At 40.7% G+C, this 18,032-nt stretch overlaps 5 protein-coding genes and 1 non-coding gene across 9 annotated transcripts; 4 read left to right on the top strand and 2 right to left on the bottom strand.

The window, feature by feature from the left end:
- Positions 1-99: 99 nt before the first annotated feature.
- Positions 100-1,815, top strand: LOC117784195 (protein cutoff). Its single transcript, XM_034621860.1, has 4 exons — positions 100-584; positions 1,039-1,183; positions 1,242-1,440; positions 1,503-1,815. The coding sequence occupies exons 1-4, from the start codon at positions 224-226 to the stop codon at positions 1,713-1,715; spliced, it is 918 nt and encodes a 305-aa protein (XP_034477751.1). The 5' UTR covers positions 100-223; the 3' UTR covers positions 1,716-1,815.
- Positions 1,799-4,734, bottom strand: LOC117784194 (protein disulfide-isomerase A3). Its single transcript, XM_034621859.1, has 5 exons — positions 4,471-4,734; positions 3,694-3,781; positions 3,277-3,629; positions 2,786-2,899; positions 1,799-2,725 (listed from the first exon to the last, which is right to left on the bottom strand). Exons 1-5 carry the CDS (start codon positions 4,617-4,619, stop codon positions 1,960-1,962), a joined length of 1,470 nt encoding a protein of 489 aa, XP_034477750.1. The 5' UTR covers positions 4,620-4,734; the 3' UTR covers positions 1,799-1,959.
- Positions 4,735-5,078: 344 nt separating this feature from the next.
- On the top strand, positions 5,079-8,415 carry LOC117783331 (elongation factor 1-alpha 1). Its single transcript, XM_034620706.1, has 2 exons — positions 5,079-5,227; positions 6,852-8,415. The coding sequence occupies exon 2, from the start codon at positions 6,869-6,871 to the stop codon at positions 8,258-8,260; it is 1,392 nt and encodes a 463-aa protein (XP_034476597.1). The 5' UTR covers positions 5,079-5,227; positions 6,852-6,868; the 3' UTR covers positions 8,261-8,415.
- On the top strand, positions 6,267-6,340 carry LOC117786018. Its single transcript, XR_004617551.1, has one exon. It is a non-coding gene; the product is annotated as a small nucleolar RNA snR61/Z1/Z11 (small nucleolar RNA).
- An 828-nt stretch (positions 8,416-9,243) lies between the features above and the next one.
- LOC117783330 (microcephalin) lies at positions 9,244-17,992 on the bottom strand. Of its 4 annotated transcripts, none has more exons than XM_034620703.1 (9): positions 17,915-17,992; positions 17,438-17,693; positions 17,163-17,381; positions 16,907-17,099; positions 12,760-12,894; positions 12,601-12,695; positions 11,109-12,528; positions 10,392-10,610; positions 9,244-9,702 (listed from the first exon to the last, which is right to left on the bottom strand). In XM_034620703.1, the coding sequence occupies exons 2-9, from the start codon at positions 17,596-17,598 to the stop codon at positions 9,295-9,297; spliced, it is 2,850 nt and encodes a 949-aa protein (XP_034476594.1). In that variant the 5' UTR covers positions 17,599-17,693; positions 17,915-17,992; the 3' UTR covers positions 9,244-9,294. The 4 variants fall into 4 exon arrangements, with proteins under 4 accessions (XP_034476594.1, XP_034476592.1, XP_034476595.1 ...); XM_034620701.1 differs by having other exon boundaries at positions 17,762-17,987; XM_034620704.1 differs by lacking the exons at positions 16,907-17,099; positions 17,163-17,381; positions 17,438-17,693; positions 17,915-17,992 and adding an exon at positions 13,278-13,410 and having other exon boundaries at positions 12,760-12,955.
- LOC117783332 (zinc transporter ZIP11) lies at positions 13,761-15,896 on the top strand. The gene has a single exon (XM_034620707.1). The coding sequence runs from the start codon at positions 14,334-14,336 to the stop codon at positions 15,360-15,362; it is 1,029 nt and encodes a 342-aa protein (XP_034476598.1). The 5' UTR covers positions 13,761-14,333; the 3' UTR covers positions 15,363-15,896.
- Positions 17,993-18,032: the final 40 nt, after the last annotated feature.

The raw sequence follows: 18,032 nt of genomic DNA, 5'->3' as shown, positions 1-18,032 counted from the left end.
AAAAACCAGCATATTTTTCAATTAAAAGGAAAACGTTATATATAAGATGATGTATTCCCATAAAAAGATTTTAGATATCACAGTACGCAAACCTTCGAGTGACGTGTTGTCTTTTCCCGATGTTAAACTACCTGCTCTTGTGGGGGAATACAGTTTGTCCCCTGAAGGGGATTTCGAGAATTCGAGTTCCCAAAAGCGTTACATAAATCAACGGTCGCCATTCATGTGCCCTATCTCGTTGAACGCGCCAGAAGACGCGCATCAGTCTCAGGATGATGCTAAAGATTTCTGTACAAGTTCAATTTACTTGGACAACATGTTTTTCTTTTTGCGACACTCGAGTGAGAAAATACGCGCGCACTTAGAACACGAGTTTGTCTGCAGTCGAAAAGTATTGGAGCTGATTATATGCGCTCCGTACGATTATAATAACAACTGGACACTGGCCGTAAGCAAGTATCGTAATACTATATACATGTGTCAGCTACAAAACGAAGCTTTCGGAGTTCCACTTTTCGATCATGGGCAACTAAAGAAAGCCATGTGGATGAAGAAGCTGCGACAGCACTTTTTGGAATCAAGGCGTAACTATACAAATACAAATACATACAGCCAGGGACAGCTAAATAGCAACAGTCTATTTAGATTTTTTGCTTATTATTATTATCTTTAATATTACTATTACACATTTCACATTACACATTTTACATTTGGGTTGGTACTATACATCCTGACCAAATTTGGTTTAAATCGAACCACTATATCATATAGCTGCCATAGAGACGCTCAGTCAAAAATCAAGCTTTAGTATGAAATTTATTTTGTTTTTTGAGATATTTTAACAAAACTGATAGAATATGCATTTAAGTTGGTGTTATATATCCTGACCAAATTTGGTTCAGATCGGTTTCCTATATCATATAGCTGCCATAGGAACAATCTGTCGAAAATTAATTTATTTTATAAAATTTGATTTTTATTAATTGTGTCCATAGCTGTATCTTACATACATCTAATTGACTATACTTTATCCTATAGCTCTCAATGTGGGACAGATCGAAGTGGATCAGCAAACAAATGAATGTGGTCAATTCTATGGAGTGTTTTCCATGGCTATCAATGGCATGAGACTTTTGTTCGATGCTCCAGTGTTGGCCAATCGCTGTCCAAACACAAATACAACGTAATATCTTTAAACTTGCATTAATTTTTGGTTTAATGTTTCCTCCTTTCCATCCTAGGGAGTTTGTTGATCTTCAGTTGCGTTCGGGCTCAATGAACCGTAAGGAATGGGCTGAATACAATCTCACTGAGGGTCTCAAGTTGTGGGCTCAGACCTTCTTGGTTGGCATCCAGAACATTTACTTTGCCTATTATAATAGTGAGGGAATTGTGCAACGCATTAAGACTAAAACGGTTCGTGAGCTCTATGAGGACTGTGTAAGTGATCACCGATCTTCAAATGCTGCATGTTAATAATCTTTAGAATCTTGAATATCTAGAGGAACGATTGGTCTGCCAACTGGTGTGCCACTTTCTTAGCACGTTTCCTGGACACCATCAGGAAGTTAATGGCGACTGTGGATTGTCCTGATCTCGTTTATATGTTTGACTACGACGCAAAGAACGGAACTATCAACTACCGAGTTGCCGAGGATCGTAACCAGCATTCATTCATACCAGACTGGTATAAGAATCAATTGAGGAGTCTATGACAAACTTTAGAAATGATATGCTAATCAGATAAGAAGAGAATTATGTTTATGTTTATTGACAGCATTAATTGAATTTCAAGAAATCACACTATTAAATAATTTAATACAAGTTTTTTGTTTGTTTGTTTTTGTTTGTTTTACATTTGTTTCATGTTCTGAGAATGCATTCGATTTTACAAAAATATGGAAATGCTAGTTAGTTACAAGCTAATTTAAATGTACGCAGCTGCAGTTGGCAGTTGGCTTACAGCTCGGTTTTCTTGGGCTTGGCACTGCGGTCATAGCCCTTCAGTTCTGTGGTCGCCTCCTTGGCAATGTACTTGATGAAATCATCGAGCTCGCGACCACCATTGTAGCTGACGGGCTTGTTCTTTGAATCCTTGGGCAGCCAGAAGAGCGTGGGGAAGCCGCGCACATTGAACTCTGGTGGCACATCATTGGCGGTGGCATCCATTTTCACAATGGCCACATCTTCGTTCAGCAGCTTCTCGGCCAGCTCGTCGTAGATGGGAGTCAGCTTCTTGCAGTGACCACACCATGGGGCATAGAATTCGACCAGCGTATCTTTGCCGTTATTGATGACAACCTCGTCAAAGTTCTTGGCCACAGCCACCTTAACAGGTGCATCATTGGATTCGGGCACCGGTTCGCTCTTGATGTAGGGCTCCAATTCGTTGGCCAGCAATTTCTCAGCAAAGTCATTCAGACTGTCAACGGAGAACTCCTCCTTCAGTGCATATTTCAGATTCTTGGCATCGCGGGCCAAAATCACTGGCTTGTCACCGACAAAATCATAACCGAACTCGTTCAACTCATGCTGGAAATCATCCTTGGAGCTGATGGCAAAGTTCAGCTGGCCAACAAACTCCTTGGCCACCTTGAGCACACGATTACGCCAGTAGTTGGTGCCCTTGGGATTCTTCTGATAATCGACGGAATAGTAGGCGGTAATCAAGGGATTCTGGAAGTCGCGGGATGTGTCCTGTGTACGATGTCCAACCAAGCCATGACTACAAAGCGAATGGTTAGCTAACCGTTTAAATTTGAAATATGTCACAAAAGTAACTTACTAATTGTCCTTGATAAAGGTGGTAAGATCAGATTCGGAGCTACCCTCAAACTTAATTGTGGAGGCCTCGAATTTATTGCTCAAATGTGGAGCGCGGATGAGAACAATCTTATCGCTGTGTGGAAGATATGAGAAGACATATCAAGTGTAATTAAAAGTTATGTCACAAGATCTAGAAATGATATGATGAAGCATATATCTCACTTAAGAAATATAACAGCAAATGATGGAGATGATGGAAAGGGAAATGGAGTGAAATAACAGATAAAACAAATTATTTATTAGCTTGAAAGCCAAATAAATAGATATTTAGATTGTGTTACTAGATCTAGATATGATATGATATCTCATTTTAGAAATATAACAGCAAATGATGGAGATGATGGAAAGGGAAATGGAGTGATATAACAGATATAACAAACTATTTATTAACTTGAAAAATATATATAGATATGGAATGATAAATGTTGAATATGCTTGAATCTTGCTTACGTTTCGTCCTGTTGCTTCAGCACATCCTTATCATCACTGTGTCCAAAACGATATTTCTCGCGATTCTTGTCAGCAAACTTCATGAAGGTCTTGGCCAATTTCGAGTCAATATCGCTGAAGTAGCCAAAGATTGTGGTGTCCTTGGTGTCCAGGAACTTGGCCAGTTCCTCAACGCTGCGCACCTGCCTGGAAGCGGGTCCCACCTGAGCACGCATGTACTTGGCAATGCCATTAGCCTCGCGTGGTCCATTGTAATCCTGCGACACCTCATCCTGTCGGAAGATCTTCAGCGTGGGATAACCATTAACCGCGAATTTGCTGCACGTCTCCTTGCCAGCCTCGGTACAGTCAACCTGTGTAAGATCAAGCAGATTAAGTTAATAAAGTTTTATTGGTTACTAACGCATTTAAGCCTACCTTGGCCAATTTGATTGGTGGTTCGTCATCCTTGACCAGCTCAGCTGCCTTGGCATATTCCGGCTTCAAGCGCTTGCAGTGTCCACACCTAAAAAAAAATAAAGAGAAAAAATTAAAGACACGTCACAAAATTCTAAAACTATAAGTAATTGTGCTTGTTTATCAAAATGCTAACAACTTTCCCAAAAATGTTTGAGAAATGAGTTTCTAGTTCGGTCCTTATCAATTATTGTTCGCCTTATCGCACTAACCGAAATGCGACTCAATTAAATAGCTTGTTTAGTGCTTATGTTGCAGCTGATAAGACTTCCTTCTAATTTTCTATTAGACAAGAAATAGCTATGAAATTTGAGATAGAGAGAGAGAGTTGCCGGCCGGCAAGATACTTTAAATAGCTTAACTCTTTGCCACACACATATAAAATACGCATACATACATACACAGGGCAAGTTCATTGCTGTTGAGCAGACCAGACAAGTTTACAGCTTTTTTTTACTATCAGCCCCCCACACACTGACATACACACACATACCCAAGCAAAAGCTTACAATTGTACTCACTTATTTACATATATATATACTATATACTAAAATGGCCGACACTGACACACGTTAATCCTGACACGGCTTTTTTCTCTTCACACGCTGACGTGTACTTTTGATTTGAATTAATTCGCAACAATGACAGGGCAAAATCAATTGCTAAATGCCAATTGCAATTGCACGCTAACCGAATCCCATGCCACGCCCACTCCCCACCCCCACCCCGATAACTCACCAGGGTGCATAGAACATAACCAATGTTGTTTCATGCTGCTTCAAAGTGGACACAAAATTATCGTCACCGAGTTCCAACACATCATGCTCGGCGCCGGTTGCAATTGCAACAAAGCCAAATAAAAGCACTGCAGCTACTGAGCGCCACATTTTCTTAGATTGTATTTTTGTAACTTGATTTAAATCGAAATTATTATTTTATAAATACTGTCTAAACAACCGCCTGCTGAATTTTACGTCCAAGCCGGTCAAATGCTTTACTAGAATTGAATTCGTTTCAATAGCCACGTCATATATACGTATGTGTATGTATGTATGTATGTACACTGCTGCTGGTGTGAAACGTTGCCACCCGATCCAAGACCTGTCATCCTGTTAAATTTTCGACCCGAAAATATGTATCATTTTGGGTCAAATGTCAAAATTAGTAACTTAAAAATTTGTTACTTTTTTTTTAGACAATTTCTTATTTTATGTTATTTAAATTTTCCATTTTCATACAAATTTTTAGTTTACTGCAAAGTTGTTTTATTTTGAAAATTGCATTACCTACAAATTTACATTTTTAAATTTTAGTGTGGTCACACTGAAATGTTGCTAATATCGAAACATTCGATAACTGTAAAGCAACTCTGAATCGCCACGCTTGCAAGAACGAGGCTACAAGTTTCCTGTCTTGACGAACTCTCGTTCACTTTGTTCAAGTCTGTCGCCGTATACGCATAGACTTCGTGATTTCTCATTCAATTTATTCGAGAGTAAGTTCTAGTTGTCAAGTGAAAAATTTACCAAATTAAAAAAAAAGTGCAATGGCATATCACAGTGCAATAAATAATTAGATTTATAAACAAATATGCAATTGGACTATAAAATTCTGCATATTTCTCAACGCGAAAATCTGTCTCTGTGTGTGTGCTTCTACTGAAAATAACCTACAAGAAAGAAGTGAAAGGTGCTGACGACGCTTAAAAAAGCAAACACGTGGCAAGCAACGGCACATGAAGATGAAAAATTGTTTATATTAATTAATTTCATAAATGAGTCACTGCATTTTCTGCAATATGGTGTAATTGAAGGCAGCCACGCCCACTTAACGCGTGGCACCGGGTTGACTCGACTTTTAGTCACACCAATTAGAATTATAATAGTCCGAATTGCAGTATATCGTGTCATGCGGCATTAAACAATTAGTTTTCACAATTGCGATTTTATAAAACTGCACCACTTCACATGTTCTGAAAAACGTGGTTTCTTTTTTTGCATGTGCAAAATTTCCGGTCTCTATACAATATAGAATTTCAAGATGGCGGACCACAAAGAAATGGTGTGACTGCCCGACAAATGCTTTCACGTAGCAACCAAAAGTCTAATAACCTTTGTCACGAAATATGGGAAAAAATAAAAATAATTGTTGCAATTTTGTGATATTTGCAAAAGTTTTAAGCTTTCAACAAGTGCAAAATTCGCCGTCTCTCTTGCAGATGAGCTAATTCAAGATGGCCAGCTTGCATTGCACTTAATATTTTCTCTTGATCGTTGCCTCTCTGTCGCGCTGCCAACCACTACTTGATCGTATATGTCCGCCTTTGTTCGAATCATTGTCCGGTCGCCATTTTAGTTGCTTCTTCTCGCTCACTCGCATGCGCTATTGAAGCGGCCGGCAACAGCGTCACACACACACACAGTCACACGCCTAGGTTAATTTTGCTGGAATTTTCCCTGTTCACTTGTATTAATATAGGTGTGTGTATGTATGCATACATACACACAATTTTATCTAAAATTAATAAACTCGATTTTCCATGATGATATTTATTCAGTTCTGCTACTGAAGAATTTTGACGAAAGCAAAAATACCAAATCACTGAAAGAAAATCGAGTGTTTATTTTAGTTATTACTTTAGGCAAATTGTAAAATTAAAATTTTTTGCTCTTTGCACGTTTTCTTTTTGTTACCAGTTTTGATTTGTGCCTTTGTTACACACATACAATTCCACCACCACCAAGACATGCGGCTGCGGCTAAACCTAACCTCAACACAGCACGAAGTGCGAGAGCCGAAGTATGTGAAAAGCGAAGGCAAACACGTTTCGCTTTGAGGTTAGGTTAAACTGCTGGGCACGCAGACAAAAGTCAATTAACGAAACAGAAACATACATTTTAGGCATTTAAAAAGATATTCCCATTGTTCTGATTACTAATGTTTGTACTGTTGATTATTTTTTGCTAACCAATTTTGTTTACCCTTCTGTTTCTTCCCCAAAATTGCTGATTGTACCAACACACACACACTACACACACACACCTGATGCACGTTGTGGAACTCCAAATACAATCCAATACACAAACCAACCTACTGTTGTTATTGTTGAACCCATTTAGCTATCCTATAAACCAACATGGGCAAGGAAAAGATTCACATCAACATTGTCGTGATTGGACACGTCGATTCCGGCAAGTCCACCACCACCGGTCACTTGATCTACAAGTGCGGCGGTATCGACAAGCGTACCATTGAGAAGTTCGAGAAGGAGGCTCAGGAGATGGGCAAGGGATCCTTCAAGTACGCATGGGTTTTGGATAAATTGAAGGCCGAGCGTGAGCGTGGTATCACCATCGATATCGCTCTGTGGAAGTTCGAGACTGCCAAGTACTACGTGACCATCATTGATGCTCCCGGCCACAGAGATTTCATCAAGAACATGATCACTGGTACCTCCCAGGCTGATTGTGCCGTCTTGATTGTTGCTGCTGGTACTGGTGAGTTCGAGGCTGGTATCTCCAAGAACGGTCAGACCCGCGAGCACGCTCTGCTTGCCTTCACCCTGGGTGTGAAGCAGTTGATCGTTGGTGTCAACAAGATGGACTCCTCCGAGCCACCATACAGCGAGTCCCGCTACGAGGAAATCAAGAAGGAAGTGTCTTCCTACATCAAGAAGATCGGCTACAACCCAGCTGCCGTTGCCTTCGTGCCCATTTCCGGATGGCACGGCGACAACATGTTGGAACCATCGACCAACATGAACTGGTTCAAGGGATGGAAGGTGGAGCGCAAGGATGGCAACGCCGATGGCAAGACCCTCATCGAAGCCCTCGACGCCATTCTGCCACCCAGCCGTCCCACCGACAAGGCCCTCCGTCTGCCCCTGCAGGATGTCTACAAAATTGGCGGTATTGGAACAGTACCCGTCGGTCGTGTGGAGACTGGCATCCTGAAGCCCGGATGCGTTGTTGTCTTCGCCCCAGCCAACATCACCACTGAGGTCAAGTCCGTGGAGATGCACCACGAAGCCCTCACCGAGGCCGTTCCCGGAGACAACGTTGGCTTCAACGTCAAGAACGTGTCCGTCAAGGAGCTGCGTCGTGGCTATGTTGCCGGTGACTCCAAGGCCAGCCCACCCAAGGGTGCTGCTGACTTCACCGCTCAGGTCATCGTGCTGAACCACCCTGGCCAGATTGCCAACGGCTACACTCCAGTGTTGGATTGCCACACCGCTCACATTGCTTGCAAGTTCGCTGAGATCAAGGAGAAGGTCGATCGTCGTTCCGGCAAGACCACCGAGGAGAACCCCAAGTTCATCAAGTCTGGTGATGCTGCCATCGTCAACTTGGTGCCATCCAAGCCTCTGTGCGTTGAGTCCTTCCAGGAGTTCCCTCCTCTAGGTCGTTTCGCTGTCCGTGACATGAGACAGACTGTCGCTGTCGGTGTCATCAAGGCTGTCAACTTCAAGGATGCTTCCGGTGGCAAGGTCACCAAGGCCGCCGAGAAGGCCACCAAGGGCAAGAAGTAGCTGGTTTCCTTCGACACTACCAACATCAATAATATTAACATCAATAATAATATGAAGCAACAGCCACAACTCAACAACAACAGCAACAGCAATACAAGCAGCAGCAACAGTAAGCACAACAGTAGAACAACACAAACACCTGTCCTGGGCAAGACGAACGATAAGATGTTCCAGCAGAAGCAAAAGTTTAATTTTTTCCATCGCAAGGAATTCCGTCGGATACGAATGTTGAACGCCATCGAAGCTGCCTAAGCGATTGGGTGGATGGAGCAGCAAGAGAAGACTTTAACTCTCGATCTTAAGTTTACCTACATATGTATAATATTGTAATGAATTGATTTCATTATAATATTATATATTTAGTTCGTATGATTGCGTAGCAGTAGCGCAGGCGTCTAAGCATTTATATTCGTGTATTCATTCGTATAAATTAAAATTTTGATTTAATATCTTATCCTATTATTGCACAACTACTTTGTACTCTATACTTGAAACAAACAAAAATACTAGAAGAAAAAATGAGATAAATAACTTTATTTACAACAAATAAAACCCGCATCATTTTTTGTACTTACTCTTTTTTACTACACATAATTTCAGCTTGTTTTGGGTTGCGAATTTTTTAGTTTCAGCTGCAACTCTATTTTTATTTGCATTTTACACCTTAAGCCCAAACCCGAAGCATATTTTCATTTGACGCTCGATTCATTGCCCGAAATGTGAAATGTTAAGTACAAAACACTGAAAGAAAAATAGTACAAGGAAATGCAAACAATACAACTGAACTTTACCTCATTTACTTGCAAATTGATATGCAAAAAATAGTTTGAATAAAGCGAACAATTGCAAACTTGGAATAATAAAACATGGTTTTTTTTTTTTAAACTAATATTCGTTTTGGGTATATTTACGATTGGCATATTAACAATTTGAATTATACTTGGAGAATGTAAATTAAAACTTTTAGAAGAAAAAAATATTTAAACTAGACGACGTAAATTTCTATTTAAACACAAGCAGCAAGTGTATATGAATTATTTGTTGATCACCAGAACCGGATCTTTATAGCAGACTTTCAAGCTCTTTCGATGATGCCTCTCTTGTTCCTCCTGCGGATCCTCATATCGAATGCCATAGGGCGTTATTATGGCACTTTTCATCAAATATTTACTGAATTTCTGGACTTGCATTGCCGTTATGCTGTCCAAGACCCAAGCGGGAGTCAAATATATACGATCGTCTTCAGCGCGTCTCTTATCGCCAACAATGAACTTGGCCTTATAGCGATTCTCAGTCAGTTTAGCGCCCCCAAGCAACAGCAGCTCCTTTATGTTATTGAATGTTATAGGTCGGCACAGAGATGACACGTAAAAGGTTTCCATATAGCGAAATAGTTCACAGCGATAGGATATGCCAAAAGCTTGACGTTCGGTGCGACAAATCTGTAGAATTAAACAAGTGTAAGTACAATCATATATGTTATAAAATCATGGCGAAAATGCAAAAATTAAAATGACATTCCGTTTGAAATGTTTTTAACGTATGGAAAATTGAATGATAGACGGCTTAGAATCAAAAAAAATAACAAATTTTTTAGATGATAAAAATTTAATTTAGAGGCCAAGTCATGATCAAAATGACATTCCGCTTGAAAATCGGTTTATTTTTGATGAAGTTAGGAGAGATTGAAATTTTTGAAAAAATGTCAAGGGGTAAGTATGGAAAATTGAATGATAAACGGCTTAGAATCAAAAAAATATCAAATTTTTTAGATGATACAAATTTAAATGCAGAATCTATTTAGAGGCCAAATCATGATCAAAATGACATTCCGCTTGAAAATCGGTTGAGATTTGACAAAGTTGTGACAGTTGGAAGTTGGACAACTCTTTGACCTAGCAACTTTACCACAACCGTACCGGTACAAACGTTTCGGTATTCGGTTCATGACAGAGAATTTTGATTCGGTTACGGTTTCAGTTCCGGTACTAAAAATGACACGGTTAGTTTCGGTTAACGGTTCCGGTCCGGGGTTATTCCCAAATTATTTGTGTTCCCCGATGAATATAATATTCATTATTCATTATATATATTACATATATGTAACTTTTAAGCAAATTGCTCGACTTACCTCAATGGCACGTGAGAACGAAGTTAATTCATATTTCTCCTCGTTTAACCATTTACCGGCTCGCATCGAGTCCAGAATCCATTTGTAGTTGACAATCCAAACACCGCGCATTAGACCACGCAACAGATTAAGAGTACGACGTGGCTCCAGGCTAACCAGGTGAGTGGTATTCTTGGTAACTGTTGGATCCAATCGCATTCCACGCAGCTTACGTATTGCCTGAGATTGCGTGTTAAAACAGAAGGTCAATTGAAAATGGAAGCAATTGATTTACAAGCAAAGACAAATTAATACGACTCAACTTTTTGTTTTTTTGCAAAGTTTATGTGTAATTTATTAGTGTAAAACAAAGTAAAAGGCTTTTATTGAACGACAACTGAGTGTTAACTATGTTTTATCAATAATTATTGAATTACTAATGTGTACAATTAATATTTGAAAACAAAACTAAACTAAAACTACATGGTATAGGCTCAACATAATCAAGTGATTACAACTGTATGAGGGAATTCCCCGCACTATTAAGAACCTCATACATAAAAACTTAGAGCTACAGACTAAGGAGTACATATAATCATAAGATTAGAAACTGAGGGAATTCCTCTTAAACTATTGAAAACTTTATATAAAAAAGGTGTGTATATGGAACTACAGACTAAGGAGAACATAGTAAAATTGTCGCTTAATGTGTTAAAGGTTGGCTGATGTGTTACCAACCTTGTGGATGACCTGCACCTGCTCCTTGTGCATGTTGGTGTGCACTAAAGTGTGCATTACAACCTGTCGCTTCATTGAATGCCTTTTTCGGTTGATTGGCTGCTCCGATGTGCTGTCGTTAACGGAGTCACTTTCATTGCTAATCTCAATCTCACAATCCTGTTGCACATTGGGTCCAACTGCTGCTGTTGGTTTTGGCGTGGCCAAAGTGCGTCGACGCTTTAAGGTGCTGTTGGAAGATGTACTACCGCTGACACTAAGACGTGGTTTTTTGCTGGACTTTGGTGGCGTCACAATAACCTCCTCATTGGGTGTAAAAAGTCGTCGCATTTTCGGTGTAGTCGATTCCTGTTCCTTGATTGCATCCACAGCCACCGCCTGCAGTGGCGCCAAGGGACGAGGTTCGGCAATCTCCAGCTCAGTTACCAAGGCCAATGAGCGTCTTTTGGAAGTACTGTTGATATGATTTATGCGCTCGTTAATCACATCCATGTCCACATTAAAGATGCTGCGCCGACGATTGGAGCCTTCGCTGCCGGGCAAGCGTGTGGAGCTAAAAATGGGCACCGGAGTTTGTCCTTCGGAGCTGTCAGGCGATGTTTTGGTAGTTACAAAGCTCTCGCGAGATGTTTGCGACGTTCTATCTGCCAGCATGTAATTGGAGCTCCTGCGTCCTAGATAAGGATTCACATTCTCATCATTCACTTCGCTTATATCCATGTGATCGCTGGTGTACAATGTACGGCGTCCCTTTGCCTTGGAAATGATGTGAGCATAGGACGGACTCACTTCCATCATTTGTTGCACATAGTTGGTTTTGTTGCCCATTGAGGTATCTGCCACTGGCTCTTCAGCAATCGATTGAAATGAAGGCTTCTTTAGCAGGCTTGGTGTGCTGGGCTCTACACTCGAAATCCGTGATAAACTACGACGACGTATGATCCTGGATTCACTTTGAGCTGGTGACTGAAACTCATCCTGAACCGCTGGTCGCGGAGTGTGTTGCAAGGAACTGCGTCGACTTGTGCGGCGTTCAGCCGGCTCCACAGATTGCGGTGGCGTTTGAGGCACTTCGTCCTCTTTATTCGACATGGTCATTAAGCTGCGTCGTCGCGTCATTCGCGGCTCACATTGCACTTTGGGGTTGGAGAGCTCCACTGCATGCACTGAACTGCTGCGTCGAGTGGTGCGCACCTGGGTTCTGGATACATGTGCTGGCTCCACACCAATGGAGCTGCTCCTTGGTCTTTCTGCAGGTTTGCCCTTGTCCTTGAAGCTTAAACTCTGTTGTGCTCTTGACTTTTCCCTTGGAGTGTCACCCATGCCATTTAAATCAACTTCCTTGGGAATGGCACTTGGTGTGCTGTTGTCAGTTTGCTTGGATTGAACTCTTTGCGGTGTAAAGAATCCATTGGTGATTCTGTGGGGGATAAATAGATATTGGAAATAATTTAATTATGTGTTTTGTTTTTAGATTTTGTTCATCAATTACCTATTTATTAATTTGGTCCCTGGTGAATCCGTGACCTCGTCATCAACAAGATGTTTATTCTGGCTCAATGGCTTAAAGTAGCGTGTAATTTCATTCTAACAAATTGATAATTGAATTAGTAACATATTTTGATGGGACTAAACAACAACAATTGCTTACATTGGGCGTGGATGTTGGTGTTAATGCTGTCGGTCCATTTTTATCATTCTCCTGATCCGTAGTATCGGTGGTGGGCGTAACTGGCCGCTTGCGCCGTTGGTTCGGCTCGAAATCGGACTGCAAACAACGTACGCGCTGTAAAGGATTTAACATTGATTTAAAATTGACTCAAAAGACGCATCGTCAGCTGATAAATACAGGAAATCAAACCGAAACAAATATCGGTTCCGGTACGTCCCGAAACAACTATTTTGGTAAGAGGTTATTTTTCGGTTATTTGCTTTCGGTTCCGTTATCAGTACCGGTACCGGAACGTACCAGAAGAACAATAAAATATAAAATTATTTTAAAGTTAAAAAGCAAAAATGTATTAACAGATAAACCTTATTAAAATTTAAAATTATATTTTAATAGAAAGCACTTAATAGAAACATGCGGTTTCGGTTTTCAGTACTTCAAAAATAATTTATTTCGGTTACGGTTCCGGTACCATATACGGCATGATTACCTGGATAAATGATATGCCTAATTTGTTATTGCTGTTGCTGCTTCAGCTGCTGCTGCTGATTTCGCAACTGCCTCTGTCAGTCACATTTAGCTAAAACCACTGTTTTATTTGTTTATAATCTACGTGATATCAGCGCCGTTGCCGGAAAATGTTTATATTAGCTCGATTCTTTTTATCTCTAACACGCTCTCTTTATGCAGTGGTGAAAACCGGTTTAGCCCGATCTCTCAGCATCAAATAACAATAAATATGCAAGTATGAGAGCTTGGGAATTAATAATTTAAAGCATTTAACATTTAGTTGTATTGAAATTAATTGCGCCTTTCATTTTGCATTGAATTTTGTTTTACAAACAAGTGTGGCAACATTGCTGAGTGCGCATGCAGCCCTGGTTTTCTGCTCTCTCTCGCAGTGCGCATGCGCCGTTTGGAGCAGCGAGCGCAGATAAGAGCAACCCCCGCTGGCATATAAAATTAGCTACAACACAGCCGACAGCTTCAGTCTGCGGCTCATTCATTGCTTGTCGTCGCGCTCAACTCGCTGTTAAACTAACAGCAAGCCAATTAAAACGAACAGTATTACGCGTCCCAATTAATAGTACAATTAATATTTTTTTAACTATAAACAAATGCCGTACGCATCCGTCAAACAGCGATAAGCAACAAGTGTGCACACACCCCTCGCCGCTCGCCCGCTTAAACACAATCGTTTGAAATTCGTAGAGCCAAACAAATCAAAAAGCTGTTGTTTGTTTTGCTATTATTGTCAATTGAAGTACAACAACAAAAATCAGAGGCTGAATCAGTGTTTAGAAGAACTAAGAACGTGGCACTTTCGAGCGAGTAAACAATCTGGGAGAATCCAGCAGAACGTCTGCTTGGAAAACAATTAAGAAAACTTGTTTTTCCCCAGACTGACATTTGCTGCGATAACACCAACACGCACATAAATTATAAAGACGCTGCAACGCGAGCAATTACAATAGAATATCAGTGGCAGTCAGAGACAGGCACCAAGAAGAAGAAGAAGGCACCAAAATCAAAACAAAAACAAACAAATTATAAAGATGATAGCTGGTTATGGACCCGTAACACAAGCCCTACTGGGTACACTCCTAACCTGGGGCCTAACAGCAGCTGGTGCTGCCATGGTCATCTTTGTGCGAGGCACACAGAGAAGATCACTGGATGCAGCCCTGGGCTTTGCAGCTGGTGTTATGATTGCTGCCTCGTTCTGGTCACTACTTGGACCGGCTATTGAAATGGCCGAGTCATCGCATTTATATGGCATTTACTCATTTCTGCCAGTGGCTGGTGGATTTCTACTGGGCGCAATCTTTGTTTATGGCTGTGACAAGTTGATGTGTTATTTGGGCCTGAATAGCACCAATATGATGATACAAATGACACAGAGCAACAAGGATAAAGCAGACATTGCCATCGATGAGCTGAAGCACAATGGAGCGAACGCCAGGCTGACGTCCAAGAGTCTGGACAGCTTCTCGGATTGCCTCAGTGTGCAACACAGCGGAGAGTCGCGACGCCGCAAGAAGGGCAGCATTTGTGAGGTGGAGCAGTGTACATACACGGCGGAGGCGGCACTGGAGCAGCAGCGTACACAGGAGGCGCTATCGCAATGGAAACGCATCATGTTGCTGGTGGTGGCCATCACCGTACACAATATACCCGAGGGATTGGCGGTCGGAGTCAGCTTTGGCGCTGTGGGCACTACAAACTCCTCGACCTTCGAGAGTGCACGAAATCTGGCCATTGGCATTGGCATACAGAACTTCCCGGAGGGATTGGCCGTCAGTCTGCCGTTGCATGCAGCCGGATTTAGTGTGATGCGTGCCTTGTGGTATGGACAATTGTCTGGCATGGTGGAGCCAATCTTTGGCGTACTAGGAGCCGTTGCAGTGACATTCGCTAATCTTATACTGCCATATGCCTTGTCATTTGCTGCTGGCGCCATGATTTACATAGTATCCGACGATATATTGCCGGAGGCACATGCCAGTGGCAATGGAACGATTGCAACATGGGGAACTATTTCTGGATTCTTGATAATGATGTGCCTGGAGGTGGCGCTATCCTGATGTGGCCACCCAACATCCCACACCCAACACAGACATGTTCCTACACACAGGACTCATAAATCATTAGTGTTTAAATTGCAAATTTTCAAACGTACTTAAAACAATGCGCATTTCTTGTATGTAAATAGCAACAGAACTGGCTTTTATATCATATTGTCCAGTACTTTTATTTGTATATATACTATATAGTAATGTGTGTCTGTTCAAATCTCAGAAAAAACGTTGCCTGTTAGCGCGTTTAACGCCAGCCCAAAATGAATAACTATTTTTTATAGAAGTAACTTGAACATTATGTATATTTAATACCCCCGACTCCCGACGTACTCTACTATCGAGTTATGTAAATGAATGATTATTATAATAATATAGTAGCATCGTAAAATGTATTCTTGTGAAGTGGCGGTAAACAGACGTACGTGCATGTAAAATAGGTTTTAAGTTGTCAGGCGTTAAACATTCAGCTTGTCTGGTTTTTAAATTGTCGTCATATTTATAAGTAATAAAACATAATGTATGTACATATTATATACTATATAGAAATTGCATTTTGTTTTGCTTTTGGCCATGTTGCGTCCCGCCTGTTACCAACTTCCTCTGATAAACAAGCAAAAGACACAACACGGCTCCAACCACGTTACACGCTAATTGAATTAGATAAACCAACGCTGACAAGCAAGCGAGTAATAGTAACAACAACAGCAAATATAAAGTGCTTGACATTTGTTGTCCCAATGATAAGAATCTGTCAGTCAGACGAAAAAGCCATGTGAAATGAAACGAAATACGTGAACTTGCAGACGGCACTCAAAAGAGCCTCTACCTGCGATTTGTGGATTTGTGTTGCCATTTTGGATATACCCTGTACTTCAACATTATTATAAAGGGCATACAGAGGTGCCTTCGACCCCATAAATTTTGTATCTAACAAATGTAAATTTATACAATACAAAACAAGCGATAAAATAGTTAGGGCTATGTTGTGTGCAAAATTCAGGCTTCTAGTTCTTATGGTTTGGGTTGTGCAATGATCAGTGAGTGAGTCAGGACAAAGTGTTGTATATGTATATAGATTAAAAACTGATTACAGCAAATACGTTTGACTTATAAGTATTAATTCAGTACTCGTTCAGTTTAATGCTAGATATGTTGATATACCCACGAACTTCGTGCAGGTAATCGTTAGGTCGACAAAAGATATCTAAACTCTCTATGTGCACTATGCTCGAATAAACAAACTAAGCTGAAGAGATTTCGTTTGCTTATCTGAATCATTAGCGCTTTTTTTTTTTGATAATGCAGCGCTTCAATAATCTTATCAATGCTATGTTGTCAACTTAACAGTTTGTATAGACCTGTAGTATATAAATATATTTATAGAGCCAATAAACCAATTAAATAGCTACTAAGACTGAGTAGTATAAATCAATTGAATCGTGCATAATTACTGTGTAAATATTGGAAAGTAAAAGAAATTACACTGATTGGTTTTAGTTCAATTTAGTTCATCAGTGTGATTTTCCTTACTTATGATGTTCCGGACTTACCTTTATTTTGCCGAACAGCTCAGGATGCTCATACTTATGGATACTGCTGATGGGAAACTGTTTGGGATCACAGATTCGTCGTTGGACCTTGCACGCCTCAATCCACAATATGGACACAATTGGTATATTCCAGTTCTGAGCGCGTTTATATGTGGATAACAAACCCTCCTTGAAGACAACATGTGTAGTATTGCTGTAGAAACACATTTATAAGTATATATTTAACTTATAATATATCAATCTCAGCTCCGCTCACCGCAATAGGCGATCATTGACCTGGGCGCCCAGCTTGGCAATGACGGACTTGACTCCCTCAGAGCGATTGTCATTGCCCGTGCGCACTTCCACATAGATAATCACATCCTTAAGAATTTCGGCGAGTGTTGGCGCCGGTTTGGGATTGCGTTCTTCCTCTGTGATTATGCTCTGCTCAGCATGGGGAACATCGAAATTGGTGTAGGCTTTGTTCGGACAGCTGTAAACCACATTATTATTAAGCTATAACTTAATTCTGATTAACTGAACGCTTACTTTAAAGCACGAATGGCGCGAGTGCGCAAGGAAGCGCTGGGACTGTTAAAATCTCTCTGCAAGCGAAATACATTGGGATCCTGTTGGGGCATCATTTTACGCAAGTGTTCCGTGGGACTAACCGGCTTGTTTGCATCCCTGGCTTTGGGCGTCATTAACATTTGGACGATCGCTGGCGCCGTGCTGATTGCAGTCGTTGACTTTGATTCAGAAGTTGATTCGGAAGTTGAAAAATCCACAAAATTCTCATCTCTCACTGAAAACGTGGTTTAAACATCAATTAAATGCAATGTAACAACAAGAATCGTACACAAAGTCACACACTTTCACACATATTGTTTCTGATTTCCACACAGTACGGATCCTGAAGGTATTTTCTTGTATTTATTTTTTTTGTATATGTACTAAAAATTTTGAGCTCTCCAAAATTAAAATAAAACTTTTCTGTAATAAACAGTAAAATAAACAAAGGCTAACCTGATGCAGCCCTAAGCGTTGCCTTTGAATGCCAACGGAACTCATTAACTTTCAGTGGTGTCACCTTTAAGTAATCAAACAAGTATTTTCACTAACCGGCAGAATCTATGCGTTTATG

This window comes from Drosophila innubila (assembly GCF_004354385.1).
Source record: "Drosophila innubila isolate TH190305 chromosome 2R unlocalized genomic scaffold, UK_Dinn_1.0 1_C_2R, whole genome shotgun sequence".
In the NCBI taxonomy this organism is placed as follows: Eukaryota; Metazoa; Arthropoda; class Insecta; order Diptera; family Drosophilidae; genus Drosophila; species Drosophila innubila.
Note: the sequence above shows the minus strand (reverse complement) of the source record. Positions and strands in the feature narration are given on the sequence as shown.